At 40.4% G+C, this 26,850-nt stretch overlaps 1 protein-coding gene across 2 annotated transcripts in view; it reads right to left on the bottom strand.

Moving 5' to 3' along the window:
* Nucleotides 1–939: 939 nt before the first annotated feature.
* Palmd (palmdelphin) overlaps nt 940–26,850 on the bottom strand; it is a 49,120-nt gene continuing 23,209 nt past the window's right edge. For both annotated transcript variants that reach the window (XM_040751975.1, XM_040751974.1), the window contains 5 exons: nt 9,468–9,582; nt 9,297–9,330; nt 9,073–9,186; nt 5,496–6,593; nt 940–1,303 (listed from right to left, as the gene is read on the bottom strand). In XM_040751975.1, the coding sequence (XP_040607909.1) occupies nt 1,260–1,303; nt 5,496–6,593; nt 9,073–9,186; nt 9,297–9,330; nt 9,468–9,582 (1,405 nt within the window). In that variant the 3' untranslated portion in view covers nt 940–1,259. The remainder of the gene's footprint in view (nt 1,304–5,495; nt 6,594–9,072; nt 9,187–9,296; nt 9,331–9,467; nt 9,583–26,850) is intronic.

Below are 26,850 nucleotides of genomic sequence, written 5' to 3'. Positions count from 1 at the left end.
GGGTCCAGAAGAGCCAGTGCTCTTAACTGCTGATCTTCTCTCCAGTTCCATGTGGAGCAATCTTGAGGGTGTTAGATGGAGGACAGGATAATCATGGGCACAGAATTATTCTCTTTCAGATTAGGATTAAACACTAAACACCTTGGAAGAATACCCAGGAATGACATGTTATACATGATCATTGGTCTTTTTCATTTGTGTGTGTGTGTGTGTGTGTGTGTGTGTGTGTTTGTAGCATGCATATATGTGGAGGCTTGAGTGTCATCTAGGGTGCTGTCCTCAGGAACATTGTCTACCTCCTTTGCGAAAGGTCTTTCATTGAACTGGAACTCACCAATTAAGCCAGACTGGCTGACCAATGAGCTCCAGAGACTCTCCTGTCTATGCTTCTCCAATGCAGCGATTATGAATACATGCCACCATGCTCAACACTCATGTGGGCTTACAAGTCAGGCACTTTTTTTTTAACCGACTGAGTCATCTCCCTTTAGTCCTTCTTTCTAATTTTAATGTAAAGGTTCTAACTTGTTTACCTAGACCACATTTGTGCCCTTTGAGAATGTGAGAAGTCCTTTACTAGTGTCCTTAAGCTATAATCATTTACTGCACCTCAAGCAGAGTTAAAGAGAAGATGGTGCTTGAAGAAGAATGAATGTGCTAGCTCTCTCCTGGAAGGTCATGTTCATTAGCAAAATGATCTAAGCACACTCTCAGAACGTAAGTATAATGGTCATATATGCTCTTTGGATGTATGCGATGGTCTGGAGTCTCAACTGAGCCAACTGAATTGATCTTTGCATGAGAATCCAGTTGCTTTAAAGAGTTACTGGTTTTTAGGGAATTCCTGTCAGACTGGAAGGCTGACATCTCTGGGATGAAGTGCACCCATGTATGGTCTTTGCGTTAGCAACATTACAACGCCAGTTAAGATAGTCAAGGTATTTTAAATAATTTTATTCTTAAATTTAACAAGCTCTTATTAGAAATGCTTTGGTATCAATACAATAAAAATATATTGGTTCCCCCGACCTGCTGAGTCATGTCAAGTAACTGGAAAAGTTAGCATTTGTTTTCCCCAGCTTTTGGGGGGATTTTTCCCCCTACAAATAATGAGTACTATTTATTTATGTGGCTTACTATGGGTATAATTATATATGTTTTTGGACTTTAGGAAAAAGAAATGAAAGTATTCAGAAGACAAAATTTCAGGCATTTCTTGGCTTCTTCTCAAAGGGTTCTTCAGGTGGGCACTACAGCGCTCAGATTACCTTTTTTCCCAGCTTTGCCATTCTTATCCTTAAAGCTGTAAGTTAAAGTGAAAAAAAGCAAGTTATAAAAGAATCATAATTTTTCCTCCAAATGACCATTTCATAGAAGGCAGGAAAGTTGAGAACATACCTCAGATGGTTTTATCCAACAGGGTGAGCATTGTTTTAGTAGCATAAAGAGATAGCAGAAATAATGAGCTGTGGTTAGCTTAGGACAGGCATAGGTTGAGAACTAGGGGGAACCTATATCTACAAAGGTCAGAAAAAAGAGCAGAGCAAACACAGTACAGGTGGATGGTATGTATTTTTGCTATCGGCCTAGTTATGTATTACTTTACGTCAATTTTGTATATATCCTTAATCGTGTACCACTGAACAAAAAAGATACTAATATTTAAACTACATTTAGTGATTAGATTTAGAAAAAAATCTCATGAAGCTTGGTCGTCCATAGGCTCTCTGACCTTTGGATATGCAATGATAAGAATAAATTTATGTATGAAACAATGTGAACTAATAATTAAGCATTAATGTGTAATTATCCTTTTGAATGGCAAGTGTATCTTTGAGTTCCACTGCTGATGAAGTGTTGGCTGTAGAAAACATTTTTAAAAATGTAGGTGTGGGATTTATAATACTCCTTTGGTGTTCTGCTATCATTCCTTAATATTTAGGGCCCTTGAGTTTAGCTGCCTTAGTCATGTTCCAAAAGTTGAAAGATGCTTTCAAGGCACTGAGCATATGATTATATTAATTATGTAATATTACATTCATGTGTAAAATGGCCCAAGAAACAGCCATTTAACTAATTGCACAATTTTGTTTTAATGAAACAATAAAAGGGAACACATTTTTTCCATCTCTATGCCACACATTATTTATTACCTCTTAACCAGAGAAATGATTCTATCTCCAAAAGGTCTTTTATAAAAATCTAAGAAGGGATGGGAACCTGCTATCATCATGAGGTGCTTTCCTTTGCCATGTTACCTCTGTGAGATAGTTTCATTTTAAGGAAGGCGAAAAGCATTGGTTTCCCTTGACAGTGAAGAGGAATGATCACTTCTAACAGCAAGACCAGGAATCCTCCTTTGACTTCAGGATGTGTTGAGAGAATTTCCTTTGCTCAGTCAGCAGGATGGGCTCTGTTGCTGGGAGCTGCTGGGTGGAGATCTTTGAGGAGCTGCCTGCAGTCCCACAGCAGAACAGGCAGGAGGCAAGGCTTCATGAAGGGCTGCTCTTAGGTTTTGTGGCCCCTTGTTTTACCAATGCCGGGAGAGAGCAGGGATAAGGGGTTGTTTAAAGGTCTGCTTTAAGGCAGGGACAAAATCCTGTTCCCTAGGGTTATTATGTCTCATCTTGAGAGTCTGTAAATAGAGCCCACCCTGTGTCCCAGGACATGGAGTGAAGTCAGTTAGCACCAGCGGTCCTTTTTCCAAGCCTGTGGCAATAGCTCTAATTCTAGCTGCAGCTGTGGAGACAGAGCATGCCCAGGCAATGCAAGAGGCATCCCCCAAACACTGGGCCATCAGTTCTCTTGACTACTCTTTTCTGCTCTTCTCTGATCCCAGTCCTGTTTCCCTACAACCACTCAGACAGATAGTTTTAGCGGCTTAAACTTGGTGGAAGTGAGATTGGTGTTTCACCCTCCAGTCTTCCTTAACCCCTACTGGCAGTTTCTGAGTCAGTGGTGATCAATGGCATGAGTGCTCCACAGCTAAGGGTTTTCTACCTCTTCATCCCAGAGTACCATGGATATCTTTAGGAGCACAGAACAGAGCTAGAACAAGAATAGGCATGCAAGGTCTACCGAAGAAAGCTAGCTGCCTAGCTGCTGCTGGTGGGGGTAGTGGGATCTCATGGAAAGCTTGCAGAAGCCACACAATAGTAGGTGTGTCTGGACTATATCAAGCAGACAGACATAAGATTACCTAACTTTTTCTGTCGTGTTTTATAGTGTTCAAACTTTTACTAAAATACACTGTCTTTAGTCTATCCACACTGGACTAGTTTTCATGTTTCTTCTTCCTACACATAGTTGTTCAAGTTAAAAACTGCTTGTGTGTGTGTTTGTGTGATGCATGCACTGGTATGCACAGGAGACCAAAGCAGGACATCAGGTGTCCTCCTCCATTACTCCATGCCTTGTTGAATCAAACTCATGTCCTTATTTTACAGACCAGGTACTCTTACCCATTGAGCTATCTTCTCCAACTCTAGGAACTGCTTTTGATATAAGATTTTGATAACTATATGTATAACAAGTGAAAGGAGATTTACAATTCTTAATTAATATGTCTACCAGGACTATTAGTATTTAATAGGATATTTGTACTTTAATAAAGAAATTGACTTAAATTTTGGGTTTTTAGTTATTGTGTTCTCTCTCTCTCTCTGTATGTATGCATGTGTGCAATGTTGAAAGCACAAAATAAAATGTACTTGTGAAATTCAAGTACATATGTAGCTATGTTCTTTATGTACATAGATGGTCTCTGAAAGCATAATACGATTGACTTATTTTTTAAAACTCATCCATACTACACCTGAACTCTAATCCTTGTGATGAATTGGAAGGAACAGATGTAAAACAATGAAATGTAAGGAATTTGGAGCATTCTTTTTACAAGATATTCAGTTTGATAGTACAAGACTTTGTATTGTTTCTTTGTCTGGAATAGGTTTTCCTGTTTTCATAATTTTAGTTCAGTAGCATGGTTAGTGCTGTCTGGAAATGTTAGTCACTTCCTGCCATTTTTCTTGGGGTAAATGTTAACATGGTTAAGGGAGAAGGAGTAAGGGTGTTTGGGAGGAGCTGGCTAGTATCCAAGATCAAAAAGGGAGTTTTTGCTTTTGTGTTTTACAGTGGTTCACATTCATGCAACTGACCATAAATAGGGCGCTCATTTTCTCTATGCCTCATGCATTGTTTTAAGAATGAATTTCAAAGGAAACATTTGACCAAAAACAAAGCTCCCTCTCCAAATGGAATGGAACTTAGTATCTGCAGCTTTCCATTGTGGGGGAACATTACTCCAGAGTCTGAGGAAGATATATGAGTGTCCATTTCTCAAAAGGGTAGAAATTCTTCAGATGATTACATTTACAATGGGTTCACCTAATTCAAGAACTTTGAAGAATGGAAGGATGTCCTTATTATGTTGTTATTAGCAACACAATATTGGGCTGCCATACTTCTGTAAAAGTATCAGGTTATACTCGCCGGGCTGTCTGCTACTGAGTAGTTATTGCTTCTTTTTTTTAAAAAAATTAAAAAATGATTTATTTAGTTACTGCTTTTTAATGACCATTCTTCAATTAGCAACATTTAAAATTACTTTCCATTTCTAACATTTAGAACCTGTGCATTTGTACAATTTGACTTAGATTTTTTAGCTAGGGTTTGCTCAGTTATTCTAATTGTTCTTGTCAGATCCTTATTTATTTTGCCATAAATGATAACCATTTGCGATATTTGAATGATAACAAGGAATTTAAAATTGAGGAGATGTTGGTTTGTAAAAAAAAGTGTTGCAGTTACTTTTCATTCAATGTTAAGATAGCTAAAGAGATTCAAAGCCATAAAAACTTCATAGAGAATGAGGAATGTAGCTATATAGAAAATAGAAAAATATGCTAAGTTGGAGAAGACTATGAAAGGTTGAGTCATAGATGATGCAAGATAAAATAACATTCTATCTTTAAAGTATAGAAAATTAAAGAACCAAAGTTAATAAAACTATAAAAGTATAGAGAAAGGAGATATAGCAGAGCAATAAAATGAGAAGAAAATAGTATGTATTTTCTATTTCCTTGTAAAAGTAAGGCTACTTGTTAACTTATGAGTAAAGTGTAAGTCACAGGGAGGCACAGGCAAGTAGTTGTCATTGGGTTCTGCTGGGAAAAGTCTGCTTCTGATGATCAGGACGTTAATTAGCAAGCCCAGTTATTCACATATGGTATTACTCCCTCATAGAAGACATATTTCCAGTAACTAAGGGCAGTCAATGCAATATTAAAACAAAGCAAGACAGAGGTTTCACTTTTGTTATCTTTTGAAGTGACTTACTTTGCTCTGATGATAATAATTTGGATCAGCGTTAATAAAAGATGTCAGTGTGTATTAGTTTATGAGGCGGACATAGAAACTGAAAGTCAAACAAACGTTCATTAACACAGACCATCACATGAGTAAACAGCAATGACACGCCTTGTCATTTTTATTACCTGTTAAGGATGGATCCTCAGTCCCGTCTCCAGCCATTGGGACACCCAAGGGAGAGTGGCGGGCAGGGCTGCCTAAACGTTCCTCTTGCTCTTTCAGAGATATGGAATTTTTGTGGGGAGATTTATGGTTTGTGTTTTCATGAGGGCTAACTTCCGATCTCTTTCTAGGAAGTGGAGTTGGTTTGGTTGGCTGGTAAACCTGACTACAGGGAGCTACCGGATGGTAGGATGGCTTCTCAGCTTGTCCTTCATCCTCCTCCCCCTCGTCGTCAATCACCACCAGCTCAGCGTGGATGACCCCATCATATCCTGTCAAAAGCTTCTTTTCTTCTTCATTATCATCTGCCTGCTGATACCCCATGAAAATCATCGTTACAGGTTCTGTGTCATCCACATCAGAAGGCAGAGAATGAACGATGTTGTATCTTACATCTTCAGCCTCCTCCTGGCAAGTGGGTGAGGAACACTGGGGTCCTGACTTCCCCGGGCTTGCTCTGCAGGGGCTTAGTCCCGTCCTTGGGGAAACCTCACGTTCATTCTGCCTGATGTTCGATTCTTCCCGAGGAGTTAGCATCTTTTGCTGGCTGTGGACCATCATCTCTTCTGCTTGCTGAACTGTTGATCGGGGCTGAGGTGTTGGCCGTGTAGGGCTGGTGTGAGATGGACCATTGCTTCTCCCCTCTGAAAGCCCATCGCTCATACTGTGCATGGATTCATTTGCATGGTTGCCCAGTCCATTAGCTTTCATCATTATCCTTTCTTGAAAGTTTGGTCCAGGGCTTACTCTCTCTCTCTGTGGGGTCATAGGCCTGCAAAACGGATTGGCATACACGGGCTCATGGTACTCTGTGGGTGACTGAGAGTTCCTCTCTGAGGCTTGTCTGAGGAGATCCTCTACTTCGACGGGTGCGAGGCCATCAGTGCCATTGTAGGTTGTGTTCTGGTTGGAGCTGACCGCGTAGACTGACTTCTGCCCGTCGTCATACACCTTTACTCCTGTACTTCTAAAGTTATCTGATGGGAGGGGTATTGAAGACAGAACAATACTTTCTCCAGTCTTCAAATCTTTTTCAACTTTAATTTCCATGGCGTACAAAGCTGTTAAAAGACAAATTTAATACAATATTTAACACTCTCTTTCTCTTATAAACTAGCTTGTTTGCTTTTACACCCTTTGATTGGTCTTTAATATGACATTTAAAAACTTCTACCTGAGCACTGGCGGCACACACCTTTAATCCTAGCACTTGGGAGCAGAGGCAGTAAATCTCTGTGAGTTAGAGGCCAGCCTGGTCTACAGAGCAAGTTCCAGGACAATCAGGGCTACACAGAGACAAACAGTTTCATTCAATATTAAGATTTTCATTCAGTGTTAAGTCTCAAATAAAACAAGGCAAAGCAAAACAACAATAACAACCACCACTACCACCACTAAACCCCAAACCCTTCTGATTTGGATGCTGGAGAGAGATGTCTTTACAAGGAGTCCAGGGTTACATTACTAGCACCCATGTTAGGAGGCCCACAACCTCCTATAACTCCATCTCCAGGGGATCTTATGTCCCCTGTCCCCCAAGGGCACCTGTATGAATGTGGTGCAGGTACAGACACGTACACATAAAAATACATCTGTAAAATTTCCCCTGGTTTTACCAATTAGTTCTATAACAACCAACCATGTAGCAAATGGTGTCTTAGGAAGTGTAGATTTTTGGAAAAATAATTTGGAGGCACAAGGAAGCAAAACAGATCCACATAGCTGATATTTTCACAGAGAACCAAAAGATATCTGTCTTCAGCTAATATAGGTAACCAGCCAGACTTATACACTTTTGTTTACTTATTATAAAGAATCTCTGCCTCCTTTTCTTTGGAAGAACACTCACACTATGGGCTGTAGCAGGCAAAACACCTATCAGTGTAATTTGCTGTTAATCATTGTTGCCAGCTCAGCTGCCTACTGAAACTGTAAAGTGCTCTGAGGTCTTTATAGTATGGAGAGTGCTTAGATGTGTCTCTGCACCCAAAGAAGTGGGAAGCCTAGAGTCCCATTTCTGTCTCTTTTTTAAAACTAAAAAATACTATATTTTATGGGTATAGGTGCTTTGCCTGCATATATGTCTGTGCACCATGTGTGTGACTGGTGCCTGAGGACACCAGAAAGGGCATCAGACCACCTGGAACTGGAGTTATAGACATTTGTGAGCTGCCATGTGGCTGCTGGGAATTGAACCTGGTTAATGGCAAGAGCAGAAGGTGCTCTTACTCGCTGAGTTTTCTCTCTAGTCACCTCTCTTTTATCCTCCCAATTTAACATCACTTTCAAGCAGACACAGGACTTAAAATAGAGCAATGGCAACCGTACCGAGACAACTGAACTGGAGGTGACTGGTGACTGAGGAGGCTGAAGTCTGTCTCACAACCCAGGCAAGAGCCCCACGGATGGAATTTTAACAGGTGAAGGGAAAGCATTCCTCTTAGCATTAGAATGTGTCAGTGCTTGCGTTTGGTGTATCTTTGCATTTTCCTTTAGCTCATATTTCTTGTGTCCTTGGCTGACTGATGTGCCGTGGCTTTCCCTGGGTACCCAATTAAACCTGAAAGCTCTCTGCCCATCTTCTCTCTGCCTCACATCTCTACCTCTGTCTTCTGCATTGCACTCCCCGAATGCTTAATTTAGTGGATACCTACCATGTGCCTAAGTGAGCTTGGTGTATAGTAGTTATTCATTAGATATCTGTTACCTCAGTAAGTGATTGCTACCTGCAGACAGAGCATGTCTTCTCCTTCAATTCTAAAATTCAAAGTTTTCCTCTTTAGCCAAACCTTCATTTCCCAGAGGCTTTAAAGTAATAGCTTTATGAAAATCATTATCCCACGAAGATAAATAATGCCTGACCTTTCCAAGGGGACGTTTTCACTTAAAATATTTTATAACTCAATATCTACTGGATGAAATTTTTGAGCAGAAAAGTTTTAGAGTCTTTCTTGCCTGTTTCAGGTCTTATCTTACTCATTACTGCTTATTTTGGTAGGAAGCAAAATGCATGGAATAAATAGTCACCCTGCTTTTGCCAACTGTGCAACCCTGGAAAACTGTCCCACAGTCCTTGGAACTTTGTAAAATGGACCTTTGCCTAAACTAGAAACACAAGCAAGCTGTGAAGACTTAATATAAAATATGAAATTGAGGGATCACTAGGATATGGCTCAGTGGGCAAAAATTTGCTACCTGATGACTTTAGTTCAATACTTGGAACTAACATTAAAAAAAAGGCAGATGTGATGGTATGTACCTGTTCTTAGGTGAGGCAGGATACAGAGAGAGGAGAACTGGCTGGAAACTCATGCATCAGCTAGCCTGCAGTAGGCTGCACACTGGCAGATACAAGAGAAATCCTGCTTCAGAGAAGGGAGGAAGAGAGAACTGACTCCCGGAAATTGTTCTCTGACCTCTGTGTGAATGTTGTTGCACACACACACACACACACACACACACACACACACACACACACACACAAATCATAGAAGAAATATGAAATTGAGAACATGCCATTGAATGTAGGTTCTCAAATACCTTTTCTATTTTGTTCATCATCTTCTTGTCCTTCATTTCTTTCCTTTCTTAATCTGGAAGGTATATAGGAACTTGGAAGGTCAGGGATATTAGCATAGATGTCCTCAATTGATTCTGTAAAGTTGATATTAATTCAAAATACATATAAGATATTTCTAATAGTGAGACAAGGCCAGTGATCTTATGAAATTATCTTGCTTTGACATGGAACATACAAAACATACCTTCTTGGATTTCTTCCTTTTCCAACTTCACAGACTGTTAAGATAAAAGATTTCCATGACAAACTTAGTTTAAAAAATAAAAATCTAAATATAGCAAATAATGCTTTAAAGAAATAGCATTTGTGGATTCTTTTTGGAGGGAATCATAGTTTAAAACTGAATTACACTCACTCTTATTATGTCCTCTGTAGTCCTCTCAATCGATTTTAACTTCTTTAGAATTGCCTCCTCATTGGCTGAGATTTGCAGTTCAGCCTTTTCAAGATCTTGGATCTCTTTCTCAAGCCTGACAATAAAAAGGATATATATATATATATATATATGTATGTATACATGTATGATACATATGCAGATTTGGGAGCCAGACATCTTCCAAGCATGTAGCATCCTATGGGGCATCACAGCTTCACATTGAGATCACATCTAATACAATGAAACTTCCAGATCATTGAACAGCTTTCGATCCAAGCTTGCTTACTTTTATTGTATTATTATTTTTAGCATACGGACTTCTCAGGTATAAAGGTTACTTTGGATTGTCAATTGGATTGAAGAGTCCCAGGGCATTAAAGGAGCATAGCTTTGGGCATGTCTGTGAGGGGTTTTCCAGGGAGTTTTAGCTGAGATAAGGAGACCCACCATACCAAGAACTGAGGACCCAGACTACAGGGCCCAAACTGAGGACTCAGACTGCATAGTGATGGAAAAGGGAAAGCTAATTGGACACCAACATCCCTCTCTCTCTGTTTTCAATGTGATCAGCTGCTACATGTTGTTCCTGCTGCCATGCCCCTCCTTACCATGGTGGACTGTATCTCCTCAAACCATTGGTCCTCATAAATTTCCCCTGCTTCAAGTTGCTCCTTTGTCATTGTGATGAAAAAACTAATTAGCACATTAGTGAATGACTAATGTTGCTTCCATATCAATCAGAATAATTTATTTTGTAAAGAGACTTTTTAAGCCGAATGTGGCAGCACAGAGGTGATTACAGCACTTATGAGGCTGAGGCTGGAAGACTGAGGGTTTGAGGCTAGCCTGAGCTACAAGAAATGTTGTTTCAATATGAGAGGGTAGGAAGGAGAGAAGGAGGGAGGGAGGGAGAGAGAGCAAGAGTAAGAGAGAGAGAGATTAACTCAAAGAAATAGTACATTTGTAATTGAATAGTGATTTAAGGTTTTTACTCAAGTCTGCAAATATTTAGAAAAAATATTATTATTAAATTTAACTTAATAATCATATGTATTTAATGGGTAAATTCCTGTTTTTAAAAGACAGGGTGTCACTGTGTAGCTGTCACTGCATTACTGTACTGGAACTCACTGTGTAGACCAGGCTGGCCTAGGACTCACAGAGATCCACTGCCTCAGCCTCTTGAGTGCTGGGATTAAAGGTGTGCACCACCACCTCCAGCCCTAGCATATTCTAACATCAAAATGACACTGTTTTAGGCTCCTTGAGCACTGTGCTATTTTCTGAGTAGGGTGAAGAGATGGAGAAATGGATGTAATCCCATTTCTATTACAGAGACTACATTTTCTGTGGTGTGATAGCAGATTGGGGAGTTGAGGAGGTGGGCAGGGAGTAGATATGTATGTCCTGATAATACACAAGGGAATTAGTCAGAGACACACATTTGAAAATGGACTGTTACAATACACTGAATTCATAACCAGCATTCAGATGAGCTCCAGGATGTGTCATTATGACCTCTTCCCTGCATGATGCCATGAACCCTGGCAGTTGCAGTTACTAAGGCTAGCCCTTAAGCCATGAAATGCATGTAGTCTTAGACACTCTGAACTCGGAAGTCAGCTGTCTCAGAGGACAGCTGATTTGATGTAGCAGCTGGTTCAAGAGATGACAACTGTGGAGATTCATGTCAGCTGATATACTTGTCAGTTCTCTTGGCTTCCTCCTTAAAGATGGCCATGGGCCTGGCTGCTCTAAAATCTTAGGTTATTGTCACAGCAATAAAAATCCCAGGATGTGATTGTCTTGGCTATTCTAGTCATTGCTTTAACTCTAGGTTCTGATACTGATGCTGCCTCTGCCCGTTTGTAGGCCATTTGTAGCTGAGGAGGTTTTCCTGCACACCATAGAACTTCAAGTGAATTATAGTACTCCTGGCTTATTAGGAGTTTCTAGGAGATTCCTGCAATTCAAAAAATTCTTCCAGATCTCTGGTAGCATTTTCCCATTGACAGAATTATTAAATGTGTGCTGAATAATGAAATGGGTGTTGGTTCAGTTTGGGAACCACTAAAAGTGATAAATTTGGATCCTGTAGTTTTTGCTATGTATTATAGTCAGTTTCTTAAACCTCCTCAAAACTCAGTTTTGCAGCATGCATGAGAATAGCCTTGCTTGCCTTGTTTTAATCGGATGCTGGGTAAAGGTAGAAGAGAGGATGAGAATGAAAGCCAGTTGAACAAGGCAGGTGGCAGGCATAAGCTTATTCACGAGTGAATTCCCAAGGCTTTCCACAACACAGTCCACTTTTGTCTCCTTTTACCACCTACCTAAGAGTTCTTTTCCTAATATATGTGTCATACATATATAGGGGAACCTGGGTAGAAACAAAGGAGGTTCAAATGACTACAGTGCCTGAATTTCAGGATCCAGCTGTAGAATGAAAGAAATGTAGGCTGGAATTCTGCTTCATTTGCCAACTTCCTGTGTGATCTGAGACTGATTACTAAGACTAATCATTGTTGCCATTCATTTATGCACCTACATTAAAATGTTTATTTAGTGCCTTCATTGTTCCAGGAAGTACTCTATATGGTGTTGATATGATAGTGAAAAATGGAGAAGTTGGCTTTCTATCAGGGAATAATACATTAATACACAGGCTGGCAGGGTTGTTCTGTGAAAAACCTGATGCAAAATGTTTTAGGTTTATAGTCCACGTATGGCTTATGCATTAATTCATTCATTCATTCACTCACTCACTCATTCATTTCCCCTTAGTTTTGCTGTATAACCCTTTAATTTTATAAGTGTGTGTGTGCATGTGTGTGTGTGTGTGTGTGGTGTATGCCATTCCTATTTTGTTTCCATAAAAATACAGGCCAGAGTTAGATAGGTTCTAGGCTATAGTTTGTCAGCCCCTGCCTTAACAAGTGTAAATATGCATGCATACCTACTTTCTTCATAGATAAATATAGTAATGTATGTGTATATAAGCCCATATATATTTGTATATAAAGAAAAATATTTCTATGAAAAAAGCAGTATAATTGATTACCAGGATAAAAGGCAAACAACATTGTCCAGGAAAGTCACTTTAAAGAAATATTATTTGTGAAAATAAATGAGGTTAGGGCATAAACAATGCTCCCCAGAGAGCAGGGTACCTAAAAATCTTGAGGTAAGAGTAGAAAGAGTAAGGAGGAGAGAGTTGATAAGTGAAGAGGAGACCTTGGACATAGACAGGTTGGTGAACTGGAAGGTCAATTGCCATATCACTCTCAGAAGCTAAGTGGGGTCAGGTCTGGTTACTACTTGGATGGGAGAGGCAAGCATGGGTATCTGTTGTTAATAGTCTGGATGAAGATGCCCTAATCTAAGGTGGTTGCTGATAGACGGGTGAGAAATGGTGGGGTTCTGGAAATAGTTAAAAGAGAGAGGCTCCAGAATTTGTTGATGGATTATAGAGTACAGGTGTGTGTGTGTGGGAGCAGAGATGAGAAGAACCATGACATGTTAGGACCCAAGTAGCTAGAAACCGGCAAGTGCAACTCTTTAGAAGATGAAGCCAACGCCGGGCGGTGGTGGCGCACGCCTTTAATCCCAGTACTCGGGAGGCAGAGGCAGGCGGATCTCTGTGAGTTCGAGGCCAGGCTGGACCAACAGCCTCCAAAACAATACAGAGAAACCCTGTCTCGTAAAAACCAAAAAAAAAAAAAAAAAAAAAAAAAAAGAAGATGAAGTCAGAAGACTGGTGGGCTCAGTTAAATCTCAGACAGTCAAGTGTGGTATAGGGGTGATAGGGTCTGGGTTTGAAAACATGAATTTGGAAGCAGGAAGTCTGTATAGCTACATGCATGGGTACGATTTCCTAGAAAGAAAAAGTGATAGATAAAAATTCCAAGCTTGAGACCTGCCGGATGGCATGGAGCACAAAGGGGCTTGCTGCCCAGTCCTGTCGACCGAGTTTGATCCTTAGGGTCCACGTGGTAGGAGGAGGGAACTGACATCTGCAGTCACACCGCAGCATGTGTAGATCCCCTACCACTCCCTAACAAGTAAATAAATATGTATTTTTTAAAATATCAAGATTGCCAGAGGTCTGGTCAATGTTAAATATCCACCAGGGCTTAGCTGAGAAACAGAAGTAGATTGTACAGCAGATGCTGCTTTCTTCCTGTCTCTCCCTCTTCCTGATTCATTTCTTAGTCTGCCTGGCCAGTGTCATTGTGGCGAATTATGACATGCACTGGCATCAGGTATTTTTTCCCTCTGAAGAAAAGGCACTGGATAAGGTAATGCTGTGGGAGTCACATAAATGCTTTTAGAATAATATGATTAGAATAGGAGCCTTGAGGCTTGCTAACCCCATCAGAGTCTTTGCTAATAAATGTTTCTGAAGCTTTTTAAGTCTCAGGTGAAAGATGTATTACTAGGAGACATCGGTCCAATGACACACCACAACGCTTGTGAAAACCAAACAGAACAAATGCTCCCCTCCCAGTTCTCTTTTCTTGGTTCCAACCAGCATAGTAAGGAAATGTCTTGTTGGTAAATTACTTAGCAACCTCTGGCAGGAGGAGTTTATTGATGGGGACTTTCTTTTGTAGTTTCCACTGAGTGCAAAAACTTAGCTTTTTATTATTTCGTCTTTATTTCTTACTTATGTCCCTTATGTATGGATGTTACCATGAAGAGATAAATGGTAGAGATTTGTTTTTTCTCTGAAAGCTTCCTCTATGATTGGGATGTCTTCTTAGTGGTGGGAATGTAAAGAACAGTGACTGAGAATAAAGAACTAGAAATTCTCAGGGTCCCTCCACTTGCTCACGATTCAGAAGTATCCTGGAACTCAGATCCCTATGTAGCAGGGACGGTAGAGAGCAGGGTGGGAACACACTCAGTCCCTACTCTATCCCTTGCCACCTTGAGGTCAAAGACAGCTCGACTGCTGTCACATTGCCTGTGCCACACATTGACATAAGCCCCACTCTCACATACAACAGAGTGTCCCTTGTTATGCAGTCTAAGTCTTGTATGACCAGCTTGCTTTATCTGGTGGGACTGAAGCCTCTTACTTTAGACATCTGTCAAAATGCTCCCTTTGTTGTTAATGTATCTGTCACCATCTCAGCATCTCCTTCTCTTGACCTATATTCTCTCTCTCTAAAAGCCTAACAGAAAGTCAACAATAGAAAGGGAGGTAGTCACAAGGGAACCCACAGAGACAACTAACCTGGGCTCAAGGAAACCACATGGGATTGACCTGGGTCCTCTATATATGTGAGACAGTTGTACAGCTTGGTCTACTTGTGGGACTCCTAGCAGTGGAAGCTGGCCTAATGCTGATGCTTTTGGGAAGTTATTCCTCATACTAGGTTGCCTTACCAAGCCTTAACATGAGGGGAGAAGATCATTCCTACCTCAATTTGATATGCCATGCTTTGTTGACACCCATGGGAAGCCTGCCCCTTTCTGAACAGAAAGAGAGTGGATTCAGGGTCGGGGGCAGAGGAGAGGTGGGGGAGGGAGTGGGGGGAGAGAGGAGGGATGGGAAACCTGAGTAGGGTTGTAAAAATAAATAAATAAATTTAATTAATTAAAAAACGAAAGGGAGGTAGTCTGCTAATTGCTATACTTGACAACACATCAGGAGTGTGAGAACCATTGAGGTGTATATTAGTGTTACAACCAGAAGGCAAGAACACTTTTTGAATATTCCTGGTAGAATGGTTCTCAGGTCTGCCTGGGATGTTTGCAAAATCTGAAGATGCTTTTTGGTTGTCATGGTTGGGTACTGGAGTGCTGCTGGAATCTTCTAAAGCAGAGACCGGGTTTTTCCTAAATATCCCACAGTGTACAGAAACAGTTCTCTCATAAGACAATGCCTGGAGGATTGTAATATTCCTGCTACACGTCTTAGGAAAGTTTTGTCCATCACCTTGCTCTGTGTTTTAAAATTTTCATTACTGCCTCTTCCTTCTCTCTTTTTTTTTCCCTCTTTCCAAAATACATATATGTGGATCTGGCTGCCCACCCCCCAATCAATGACCCTATTTTTCCCCTTTCCGATATACATATGAATGCATCTGCCTGCCCCCCGACTCCAATTCAATGGCCATATAAGAACATACTTATTTCTGCTTTAAATGTTAAATAATATAGTTCTTGCCTTAGGGACTCAGACCAATCCTGGAAAGAGAAAGACATGAGCTCTCATAAATGAGATAGTGAGGGACTAGAATGATGGCTCAGTGATTAAGAGCTCTTGCAGAGGACCTGGGTCAGCTTCCCTAACCAACGTGGTGGCTCATAATCCAGTTCCAGAGAATCCAATGACTATTCCTGACCTCTGCGAGTTACAGTAGGCATGCACTTGGCACACATCTATACATGCAAGCTAAATACACATACACATAAAATAATGTAAGCAGACCTAAAACAGTAACTGAGATATTGAAGAGCTACATACTTGTGCATATGCACACATTTACAAGCACATACATGTATATATAGCTGTATATCCCTATATCTGTACATGTGTAATACACATATTGGTATATATGCATAATACACTGAAGAGTTAATTTTTTTTTTTGGTTTTTCGAGACAGGGTTTCTCTGTGGCTTTGGAGGCTGTCCTGGAACTTGCTCTGTAGACCAGGCTGGCCTCGAACTCACAGAGATCTGCCTGCCTCTGCCTCCCGAGTGCTGGGATTAAAGGCGTGCGCCACCAATGCCCGGCTTAAGAGTTAATTTTTTAAATAAGAAAATCATATAGGGATGCTTCTAGGGCTAAGTTTAACTTTTCCCTGACTACAGTTCAGTGCATGGCTTAGAATTTCCTTAAGTGCTGTCCTCTGGTCTTTAGAAAGTATAACCTTTCAGAATGGGAACTGAGCTCTTTGAATTGCTGATTCGGTTTAGTGAGAGGGAGGCAGCACTGGAAAAACCCTCTCCTTTCTGGTACCTCTGGGCTGTGAGGTGGGACCTGATGGATGAGTCAGCATCTCCCTTAACTTCTGAGAGCTGGTAGGCAGGCATCATCTGCCAATTTAGACAAACAGAGCACTGGAGAAAGCTATCCATTATTGGAATCCTTCTTCTCCTTGTCCATTTGCTCAGGGGGAAAAGAGGGCTATTTCAAAGAACTCCCTATGTGAAAACAGGTGACTTTCATTTTGTGCTCTGTTCTGGTAATAACCTCCCTTAATGATTGGGAGATAATGTCCTCAATCCAATTTCAACAAGAAACCTTTTTTTTGTCTTAGAGAAAAAGGCACCTAAATTCTGGATATGTCAAGAAGAGGTAATTTCAGAAGGCAATTTTTCTGCAACTAAGGGTCCATTTATCTCTTTTAGTTTTTGGTGGCATTAGCAAGGACTAACAGTCTGATGAAGTTCACCATTAGTGGCCAAACAGACTATCTCACGGGGTAAAAATAATCACCAATACAATTCAAAAGTTTACAGTTTGCTAGTTCCACTGGAGATATGAGCAAGCAGGTCACCTAAAAAAGGCAACTGACCCTGAGGTTCCTAGGTAGTCTGAGGAGGGATGGAATTTAAAAACAGATTTCCACCTAGTCTTTCTCAGTTAGCCACCATGGGAATAAGCCTTAAAACTGAAACTTTATTTCTGTGAACTTAAGATATGACATTCATTTTGATTAGCAGTACAAAAGGGACGTGTTATTGTTCACGGTAACAAAGTGAAGGTAGTCCTGGCTACCAACACTTTTTCACTCACTGGGATTGTCATAGATGGTCCACCCTGCCTCAGCAGACAGAGGAAGAGAAAAGGGTAATGTCCTCGTTAAGGAATGCTTCCATCTCAAGCTTCGTCCTTAAAAAAATACTGTTGCAACCACTTCTCCAGCGTCAGCTTTGCCGTCATTTTTGTGATGGAGTCCTCTGATGGATATTGGCAGAAAGAACATCCTGCTCTAAGTTTTTCTCTTCTTTCTTTCTTTTTTTTTTTGTGACAAGGTCTTACTATATGTCTCTGCCTGGTCTGAACTTGCATACGGACCAAGTTGGCCTTGAACTTTCTACGAAGTCCTCCTGCTTCTATTTTCCAGTACTGGGATTGCAAGTGCATACCACCATCCCTGGTTTGACTCTATTTTGAGAACCTTAGTCCTTGTGCTCCCAAATCCATTCCTCTTTTCTTTTCTAGTAGTATATATCACTGAGCTTCATCTACCTCGATGGATATCTGGAGGTAGGTTAGATGTCCCATTCTCTTGTGTATTCAGACGGTGTAGGATACTAGTAAATGTCTGTAGCTTTCAGATCGTATCTTTAAAATAGAGCCGCTTCTGCTTGCCCTCCCATTATCTCTCATACCTAATTTGGAATGCCATGACTGTTTTGTTGTTGTTGTTGTTTTTTTTCATACTGCCAAGCATATGCAAAGGAACAAATGGAAAGGATCAGGCTTTCTCTGTCCTCTGGTATCCTCAGTTAAGATTTTTCTGTGTGAGGTAAATGAGACTTTTAATATGATACTAAAAAGCATTTAGGTAGACTCCTTTAAATCAACAGAACGAGTGTACTAGCCACTGTGTAACTTCATGGGGAAGAAGGCAAGATGTGACAGATTTTGAGTTTCTTTCATTGAGCTGAAAAATTTTTCAGTAGTATTTTGCATTTTGGGCAATGAAGCAGAAGAAAAACAAGTTTTTTCTCCTAGTGATGAAAAGACTCACCAGGCTTCCTAATGAAATACGTGAAATCTGACTTGGTTATATTGACAGCTCATAGATTTTTGCCTAGTTATTTTTTAGTTAGAAAAATATTAATGACAATTCAGTGACTAAAACTTCTGATGAAAAAGGACAATCCTTTAATTTATTTTTTAAAATCATAGCTTTTGAGTGAATCCCTCTGGAAACTCAGTGGATATTATTGATTATACACAATTGATAACCTTAGTCAGATTATATTCACTGGAAACATTAGTTACTGCTAGTGGGGCATAGGTTAAATATATTGTGATACCACCCAAACTTGATTTTCCTAATACAATTAAAAATATGATCTGGTACATTGACTCATGCTGATAATCCTAGCAACCAGGAGGAGAGGTACAGATATTATTATGAATTTAAGGCTAGCCTGGGCTATAATGTGAGACCCCCATCCCCAAAAGAAGCAAACAAAAATAAAATTGAGGATATGAGATTAAAAAATTATTTTATTTTAAAAATTGAAGCACTAATAACATCTTTACTAAGAATGTAATTACATGTCAACTTTATTTGTTTGACTCACCTGACATAAAGGAATATCAAAAAGCTGATGCATATTGCACAGACACGTAATAAAAGCCAATGAATTTATAACGAATTGCTGTTCATTGTAAAAAGGTATGTATATAATAAAGAAGACCCACCTACCAGGGTAACAGTCACATGCTATGGGTAACTAAGTCAGAAAGAAAGGGTACACATAACAGCAAACATGCAGTTTGCCCTGAGCTAGATCATTGACCCTAATCCTGAGCATTTAAGAATAGGGCAAGGGACACAATGCAGCTCTCAGATGACTACAAGTTGAGAGGCAATACAATGGGGTGGAAACAAATGACAGCCTGTGCTGAGGGCTGGAAACAGCAGATGGTTGAGAGCTAAATAATTTATAATCATATGCAGACAGCTTGTGCAAGGATGAGTTTGGTCTCCTAATAAAATTCTGTAAATAGTCGCAACTATTGGACAGGCTGATAGGACCATCATGGTTTGCCACTCACTGCTCTACAGACAAGTGACATTAGAGTAGAGTGAGTTCACAGAGAACCCTATTTGCTCAATCAGAATAAGGTTTGTATATTAAAAGTGTCAATTATCATACACTATGAAAAACAAAACTGGTTTTTAGAAAATCATTCACACCGTAAATAAATTATTAGAAAAGTCATTTTCAAATGAATGCCAATAAATACGCACTCTAGACTGTTGTGGAAAAGGGAATTGGTTAGGTTGGGGCTTCTCAAATACTCTGACAGGACAGCAATGGACTGTGTAGATTTTAATTAGGGCATGTGATAATCTAGTAGTACTTGCCAAACACTTAGCAAGAGCAAAATAATTGTAATAATAACTAGTTTTGATCTCTGCCTAGGTGTCTTGAGTTCCTCCAGTGACTTTCAAGTACTGTTGCAGCCAGCATACTGTAAATTAGCTGAAGATTGCCCCCCCATGATTCAGCTACCCCCTCATTGTTATAAACTTAGGGAAGGGTCAGGCATAGTGAACTTTAATCTCAGCAGCAGGGAAAGAGAGGTGGGGGGGGCGAGCTCTGAGATTTCAAGCCTAGCATGGTTCCAAGTTCCAATAATACCTACTTGGTAAGATCATGTCTCAAGATCTTTTCTGAGGAGAGTTGGAGGGGGAATGAATATGGGGGGAAGGAGAGATGGGGTGAGAGGCTGGGAGAGGGGAAGGAGGGGAAACTTTGTAATATATGAGAGAATAATAATAACAAAATCTGAGGAGAAAAGATGCTGACAATGGTCTGAGGACACATCATCTGCTGCTCTGAAAGTTTTACTTCCCCCACTTTATCTGTTTTTCTTCTACGTTTTGTTTCTTCCACAAGTTAAATTTAGATGTTTGTGCCAATACTGAGGGAGGACCTTAACACTCTGTTAAAGTTTTCTCAGAGGCATTTATTTCTTTTAATCATTCATTCATTCATTTCTGAGTCTTATGTAGCACTGTCTGGCTTTGAACTCCTTACGGTAGATCATGTTATCCTTGAAAATCTGATCTTCCTGCCTCCATCTCCAGAGACTGGTATTACAGAAGCGTATTACCCTGCCCAGAACTTTGCTCAAATTCTAAGGACAGTGTTTTATTTTGCAAACCCTAAGACATTTTTATTGGCAATGTAAGTAGGCATTTTCATATTATATGTTAAAATTATGTGTTTTGTATAAGTAATGACAATTTAACTACTCACAAATATTTCAAATCAATTTTAAATATTTAAATAAAAAAGGTGAAGTTGGGTGGGGGAGAAAAGTCTTTCCAGTACAGAAGCCATTTGAAACTATTCAATGATGTGGAAAAGGATAGTCATGGATATATAGAGCCATTGACTTTCTTCATTCAGAAATGGTCACTGGCTTTGAGCTATGTAACCCTTAACATTTATCTCTAATGTGTCACAGAGTAGCTTCTATATTTTCTATGCGCTTCTGTGTTACTTTGTTTCTTAGTGTTATTGTTCTTGCTTGATTTCAAGAAGAGAGTTGTTTTTTTTAAATTTGAAGACCAACAAGAATAAATTCCAATCCTAATATAACATCTGATAACCAACTGGTGGGGGGCAGTCCACTGTGGGTGGTCCAAACCAACTCAGTAATACTTGTAGGACAGACAAAGGATGCTATTGCAAGGAGTGGGTGTGGTTCGTCTTCAAGTTGGTAAACACTTCCTAGAAATGGAAGAGCCTGATACTCATGGCAGCACAGACCCTTCTTCCTCTGATGCAACATCCCTGCTTTTGAAAATTTTCTTTTTTCTGTAACCAAGACTTAGAGGTTGGATCCTTGAAGTCAATTCACTTCCTGCTTTTTCCCATGTTTCCTTACATCGTCAGAGCCAAGGGTCTACAATTCCTTCCAAGGCTCTTAAATCTGTGTTTTAAGACGTGGGATGCCATTTAGAATGAGAAAATAAATGTAAAAATACTTTGAAAAGTTAAGGGGTCTAAAGAGAGGCAAATACAGATATATGTGTTTTCTGTAGGGAGTATGTGGCTCTGGAGTCACCTTCAAAAAGAGTAGAAGGGCAAATTCAATGAAATATCTCAAGAACACGTTGAGTCCAAAATCAGCCTTCTCAGGCCTGGCTGTTAATACCTTTGTAACGTTCTGTTCTTTCCTGGTTATGTGTAGAACTAGGTTGGGACTGTCTTTGTAGGATGGCTTAGGGTAGTGCTTGGGATGCTGGCATCATTGGGTTGAAGTGGTGTCATGGAGGCACCCTCAGAAGTTGTTCTCTCTTGTCTACCTTTCACCCTACCACAGTGGTGGGTATTTATCCTGGGTCAGTTATCTTTCAAACTCTGTGTCTGATGCGGTACGATGAGATTGTTAGGTATGAGCAAGAGAGAAGGCATGGGATGGGCTGAGAAAATAAAGGAGCATGGAGAGAGGGAAAGAACGTAAAGTGATGGTGAAATGTTAAAAACATGTCACCGACAACTCAAATGAGGGCCACTGCTATCATACAACTTTCCCTTGGCCCCACAACAGTTGTGTGCTTATTATTTTTGTTTTTGAAAGAAGTTTGAGGAGGTTTTTTTATTTGGGTTTGAGTTGTTTACTATTCTATTTCAAAGTCTACTCATTCACTCATCTATCGAACCTATCAGCTACTTCTCTTCTTATAACCTATATATTCAGAGTTTATTCTTAGTACATGGAGCAGTGTGTGTGTGTGTGTGTGTGTGTGTGTGTGTGTGTGTGTGTGTGTGTGTGTGTGTGTGTGTGTTTGGTGATGGGCTGCCTTTGTTTCCTTTTTTTGTTGGAAGCTTGGTTTTTACTTAGCTTATTTGGTTAAGTTAAAACCGAGGTTCCTGAATTAAAAATAACTGGTCTATCTGGGAAATTAAAAACAACAGCAGATGAACTATTACAAATCTGGTAAACCAATTAGTCAAAGATGGAGAGTGAAAAACATGCTTGGAATGATCTTGACTCATGCAATTGCCTCAGAATAACTTCGTAAGTGTTTCTAGGCAACAGAACTTTAATGAGACAAGGGGTGGGCTTCTCACCCTCCTCGTTTTCATTCTCTTCTCTCTCATGTTGTCACAGAGAACAGCTTGACTATGCCCCTGGTATATTGTGTTAGATATACTTAGCTGGGTCAAAATAGGAAGGCAGAAATATTTAGAATGTGTTATTTTCATCCAAATCTCTCACTTATTTTATGAGGCACTAATTTCACGAAGATACAGCCACTCTGCATTAGGTAAATTAGATTATTAAGCAACAAAGAAGGAATGAACTTTGTATATTGTGGGTTTCCCTTTGTGAATCTTGCCTACTGTCTTCTGAGCTAACCAAATGGATTCCTGTTATATGAGAGTGAGCAGAAATGTGTTGTCTCATATTCTATCACCCTTTGTGGGTGGTTTTTTTTTTTTTGGTTCTGTGGGACACAGCTTCAGCTGTTGTCACAGCCCACTTCTTGGCTTTTCTTAGGATGTACAGTACACAGAAATCTAAGACTTCACAAGTACCTTTGACCAAGGCACTATATGGAGAAAGCAGTTTCTAACTATTTGGGCGCCGATGGAAGCTTTATTAATAGAAGCCAAAAGGTCAGAAGGGTCCTTGGGAATGTGGAATAAAAAGCTTAGCGAACATTTAATCATAAGTAGCTTAGCTTATTCTTCTCGAAGGGAATGCGGTGTGTTTGCACCATTCTCCTTGGCAGTTAACCTTTTACATTTTATGCCTATGACATTTCTGCCAGGCACTCTGCACGGGCCAATTAAAGTCAGGAGGTCTTTGGACGCAGTTCAAGAAGTAAAAAGTGTCTGGAGAGGAGCTTGACTGAAGGCAGTTTCAGTCATGGAGAGCTATAGGACAGGTGCAGTAAAGGACCAGGATGGTAATGACAGTTTGCTAGGAGCACAGATCCCTCGCAGACTTCGTGTGTATGTGTGGGAAATCCTGGACGTCCCAGGAGGTGTGGGGTGCAGGACAGCAATGAAGTGCCAGATGTCTATACCAGTCCATATGTTTGTGCGCACTGTGGCCTGGACCAAGAGGTCAGAGCAGCTGTGCTAGCAATCATGAAGTAAATGGTTCAGAGGTCACAAGACGAGCAGCGATCCTTTAAGAGGCAAACTGAAGCTCTGAGCAAAGATTTGGGAAGATGTCTAATGTGGCTTTCTCCTGGGAGCATTGCCTCCTCAGGTATTAATCAGGGAACCCGGCAAAATACTTAGTAATATGTTCCTGGGCTACAGTTGTGATTCTGGGATAGAAACCATGGAAACCCACATAGTTTGTGCAATGTTGTTTTCCTTTGGAGGAAAAAAAAACCCAAGGATGAGTAAAAGACATGGCTTTACTTCAAGGTTACGTGTGAGTTTGGAAATCCTGGAGCCCTTTCCTTCTTGTTAAATGCTCAGGTGAACACTAAATAATGAGACGCCTTTAAGGGTAAAACCACTTCTTGTACTGGAAATAAAAACAAAACAAAACAAAACAAAAAAACCTGTTGTCAGAGTGCTCAGGATTTAACATTTCTAGAATATTTCTGAAGGATTGGAGGCACAGTTCTGTTTCTTGGTTAGGAGTTTGAATTCAGATTAAATCCCAAGCTGTTAGATATTTAGCAGTGTAAGGGGGGGTGTTGGTGGGGGTATGGGAGTGAGTTAACCCTTATAAATGTTAATTTTTCTGTTAACCACCTCACAGGTGGTTGTAGGATTTAATGACATATATGTATAAAGTGTACATATGTACACAGTGCTTGGTACATAGTTAAGTGTCCTAGAGTAATAAAATCTATTAGCATTTTAGCCTTTAAGCTAGAGGGAATATTACTAAGTTACTTCCAAATGGAAAGATCACTAGCTCAGTAATACTGTTACACAAAGAAAAATAGTTTTTTTTTTGTGCTCAAAGAATTGAGAGAGAATGAGGCCAAATAATAAACCCACCTGGATAAAGCTCTAGGCAATATTTTAATTTTGCTGAATTTTTCTTTAAAAAATCATTTTTTTTCTGAGATAGGGTCTTGTATCACTCTGCCTGGTTGGCCTCCAATTCACTGTATAGCAGAGGCTGGCTTTAAACTGTACTCCTCTACCACGTACCGGATTAATTAAGGCTCAGCCTTTGTAGACCTTGTTTTCATTCTAATTAATATCTCTTCTCTCTCTGTCTCTGTTTCTCTGTCTGTCTGTCTGTCTGTCTGTCTGTCTGTCTGTCTGTCTCTGTCTCTCTCTCTCTCTCTCTCTCTCTCTCCATGTGTGCATGTGCATGAGTGTTTATGAGTGCCAGAAGTTGATGTTGGAATGTTTAGGTTTGTTTGTTTATTTATTTATTTATTTCCGAGACAGGGTTTCTCTGTATTGCCTTGGAAGGCTGTCCTTGCTCTGTAGACCAGGCTTCCCTTGAACTCACAGAGATCCGCCTGCCTCTGCCTCCCGAGTGCTGGGATTAAAGGCGTGCGCCACCACTGCCCGGCTGGAATGTTTATTTTATTTTTGAAGTTTGTGAGACTGGCTGGCCAGCATGAAGGTTTCCTCCCCATCCACCTGTGTCAGCCCCTACTGCTAAGGCTACAGGTATGGCTGCCATGCCCGCTTTTTATTTCATAGATGCCGGCGATCCGAACTCAGGTCATCATATTTGCTGTGATGACTAATCTTGGTTGTCAACTTGACTGACTTGGGAAGAGGGACCCTAGGCTGAGGAATTTCCTCCATCGGACTGATCTGTGGGGAATTTTCTTTACTGTTAATTAATAGAACGTGTACTTGAGCTACATAAGAAAGGTAGCTGAGCAAGCCAGGGGAAACAGGCCAGCAAGTAGCATTCCTCCATAGTCTCTGCTCCAATTCCTACCTCTAGGCTTCTTCTGCCTTGGTTTCCCCCAACGATGGGCTGTAACTTCTAAGCCAAATACGCCATTTTCTTCCTCAAGTTGCTTTTGGTCATGGAATTAAACTAGAGCACTTACACAGCAATGGTTTTAGCCAGCTCCCTAGCCCTTTGAGTTATACTTTCAAGGAAGAATAGTATTATGTATTTCTCAATATATTTATATTAATCACCTACTGTGTGTCAGGGAAATTACTGTATTCCCAAGAATCCGGTGGTGTGGGTCCAATTTCCCCACCTTCCAAGCAAGGAAGCTGAGGCTGAGAATGGTGCAAGCAGACTAGCTAAGCCCACAGACTGTGGGTAGTGGAAGAGATTAAGAAGCTAAAGGTGAACTGCCATCAAACCATGAACATAGAAGGAATGGACACTTCACAGGCGGGGGCTGGCCTTGTTGCGAACCCTGAGGTAATGGCATCATTTCTATTTTGATGCTCCTGTTTAACTCTTATCCTTTTGCTGAGGGGCCTGGCAGAACGGCAAATGCCACTCTTGAGCAGGCACCTAAGTGATAAATCACAGGCGACGCTTGGATTCTTTCTCTGCTCAGGGAAGGAGGCACAGCGTTGCTCGGTTTCACTGTAGCAGTTGGCTAAGGAGAACTAGCAGGAACCCACTGATTTCTTTGGTAATAAAAGCTTCTTAAGCACTGCGGTAGTTACTTAGGCGGAAGATGAAAAGCATGCACCTGATTCTTTAACAGCTTTAGAAATATCTGAGGGAAAAGTGTTCAGCAGCCTGGGGTGCAGAGCCCTCGCAGGGCTGCTGAAATACAGACAAGGGCACGCAGATTACCCACACTCATAGTTTGTTTTGGAACATTCTGGTCTTGTACATATTTTTAAAAACAAAGGCCATAAAAGATGTGAATTCTTTACTAATTCCTTGCAAATACATCTCTTTAGGACAGTTCCTTTAAAAATCTCCTTGTTGATTTTTCTAGGTACTTGCCCATATCAGCTGTGTCATTGCTTCCAAAACATTTACACTCAAAGTTCTCTTTTTCTTTCTTAGCTTCAGAGCTCTGGCTTTAGAGCTTGGCTTGTTCCTTGTGGGCCCTGTGGCTGGGCACAAAGTCCCATACCTTCTTTAAGGCCATTTCCTCATCTATGACATGGAGTTGCTAGTGTTTTCTTTTTAGGACTGCTGTGACTATTAAAGGAGTTCATGCTTAGGCAAATACTTCATAAATTGAATGAAGCCCTTTTCAAAGAATTATTATTATTCTTCTTTATATTTGTGGACTAACTTCATCTGGTGCGCATTAAGGAGCCCTGATGACATAACAGCATCCTGAATGTCCAAAATTAAGTTCAGTGAGATGACGGAAACAGGCCACCTGAGTGACAGTTTGGTGAAGAGAACAGAGGCAGGTGGGAGGGTTTTAGAGCAATAACAAAGGAACAGAACATGGCTAAAGACTTCCTATGAGAGATAACACCTCTCTGTGAGAGTCCTTTTCAGTCCCCAGTGGTGGCTGTGTGACATTTTGTAGTCACTGAGAGAATTGGATGAGGGAATACCTGTCTGTCTGCTTTTTGTCAGATCTCTCTGCAAAAGGTGATGGATGTCTTTCTCTAAAGGCTATTAAGACCAAATGGGGACAGCATATCTTCTATACCTCATTAAACATCTCCTTCCTCTTTAAAATTCTTTCTCAGATAGGAGCTCTGTCTAGACAGTCACTATCAGTATGGCTAGAAGCTATGTGCTTCTTGGAGCATTC

This window comes from Mesocricetus auratus, unplaced genomic scaffold, assembly GCF_017639785.1.
Source record: "Mesocricetus auratus isolate SY011 unplaced genomic scaffold, BCM_Maur_2.0 Super-Scaffold_100009, whole genome shotgun sequence".
NCBI classification, from domain to species: Eukaryota; Metazoa; Chordata; class Mammalia; order Rodentia; family Cricetidae; genus Mesocricetus; species Mesocricetus auratus.
This window is presented reverse-complemented; position numbering and strand designations above follow the sequence as displayed.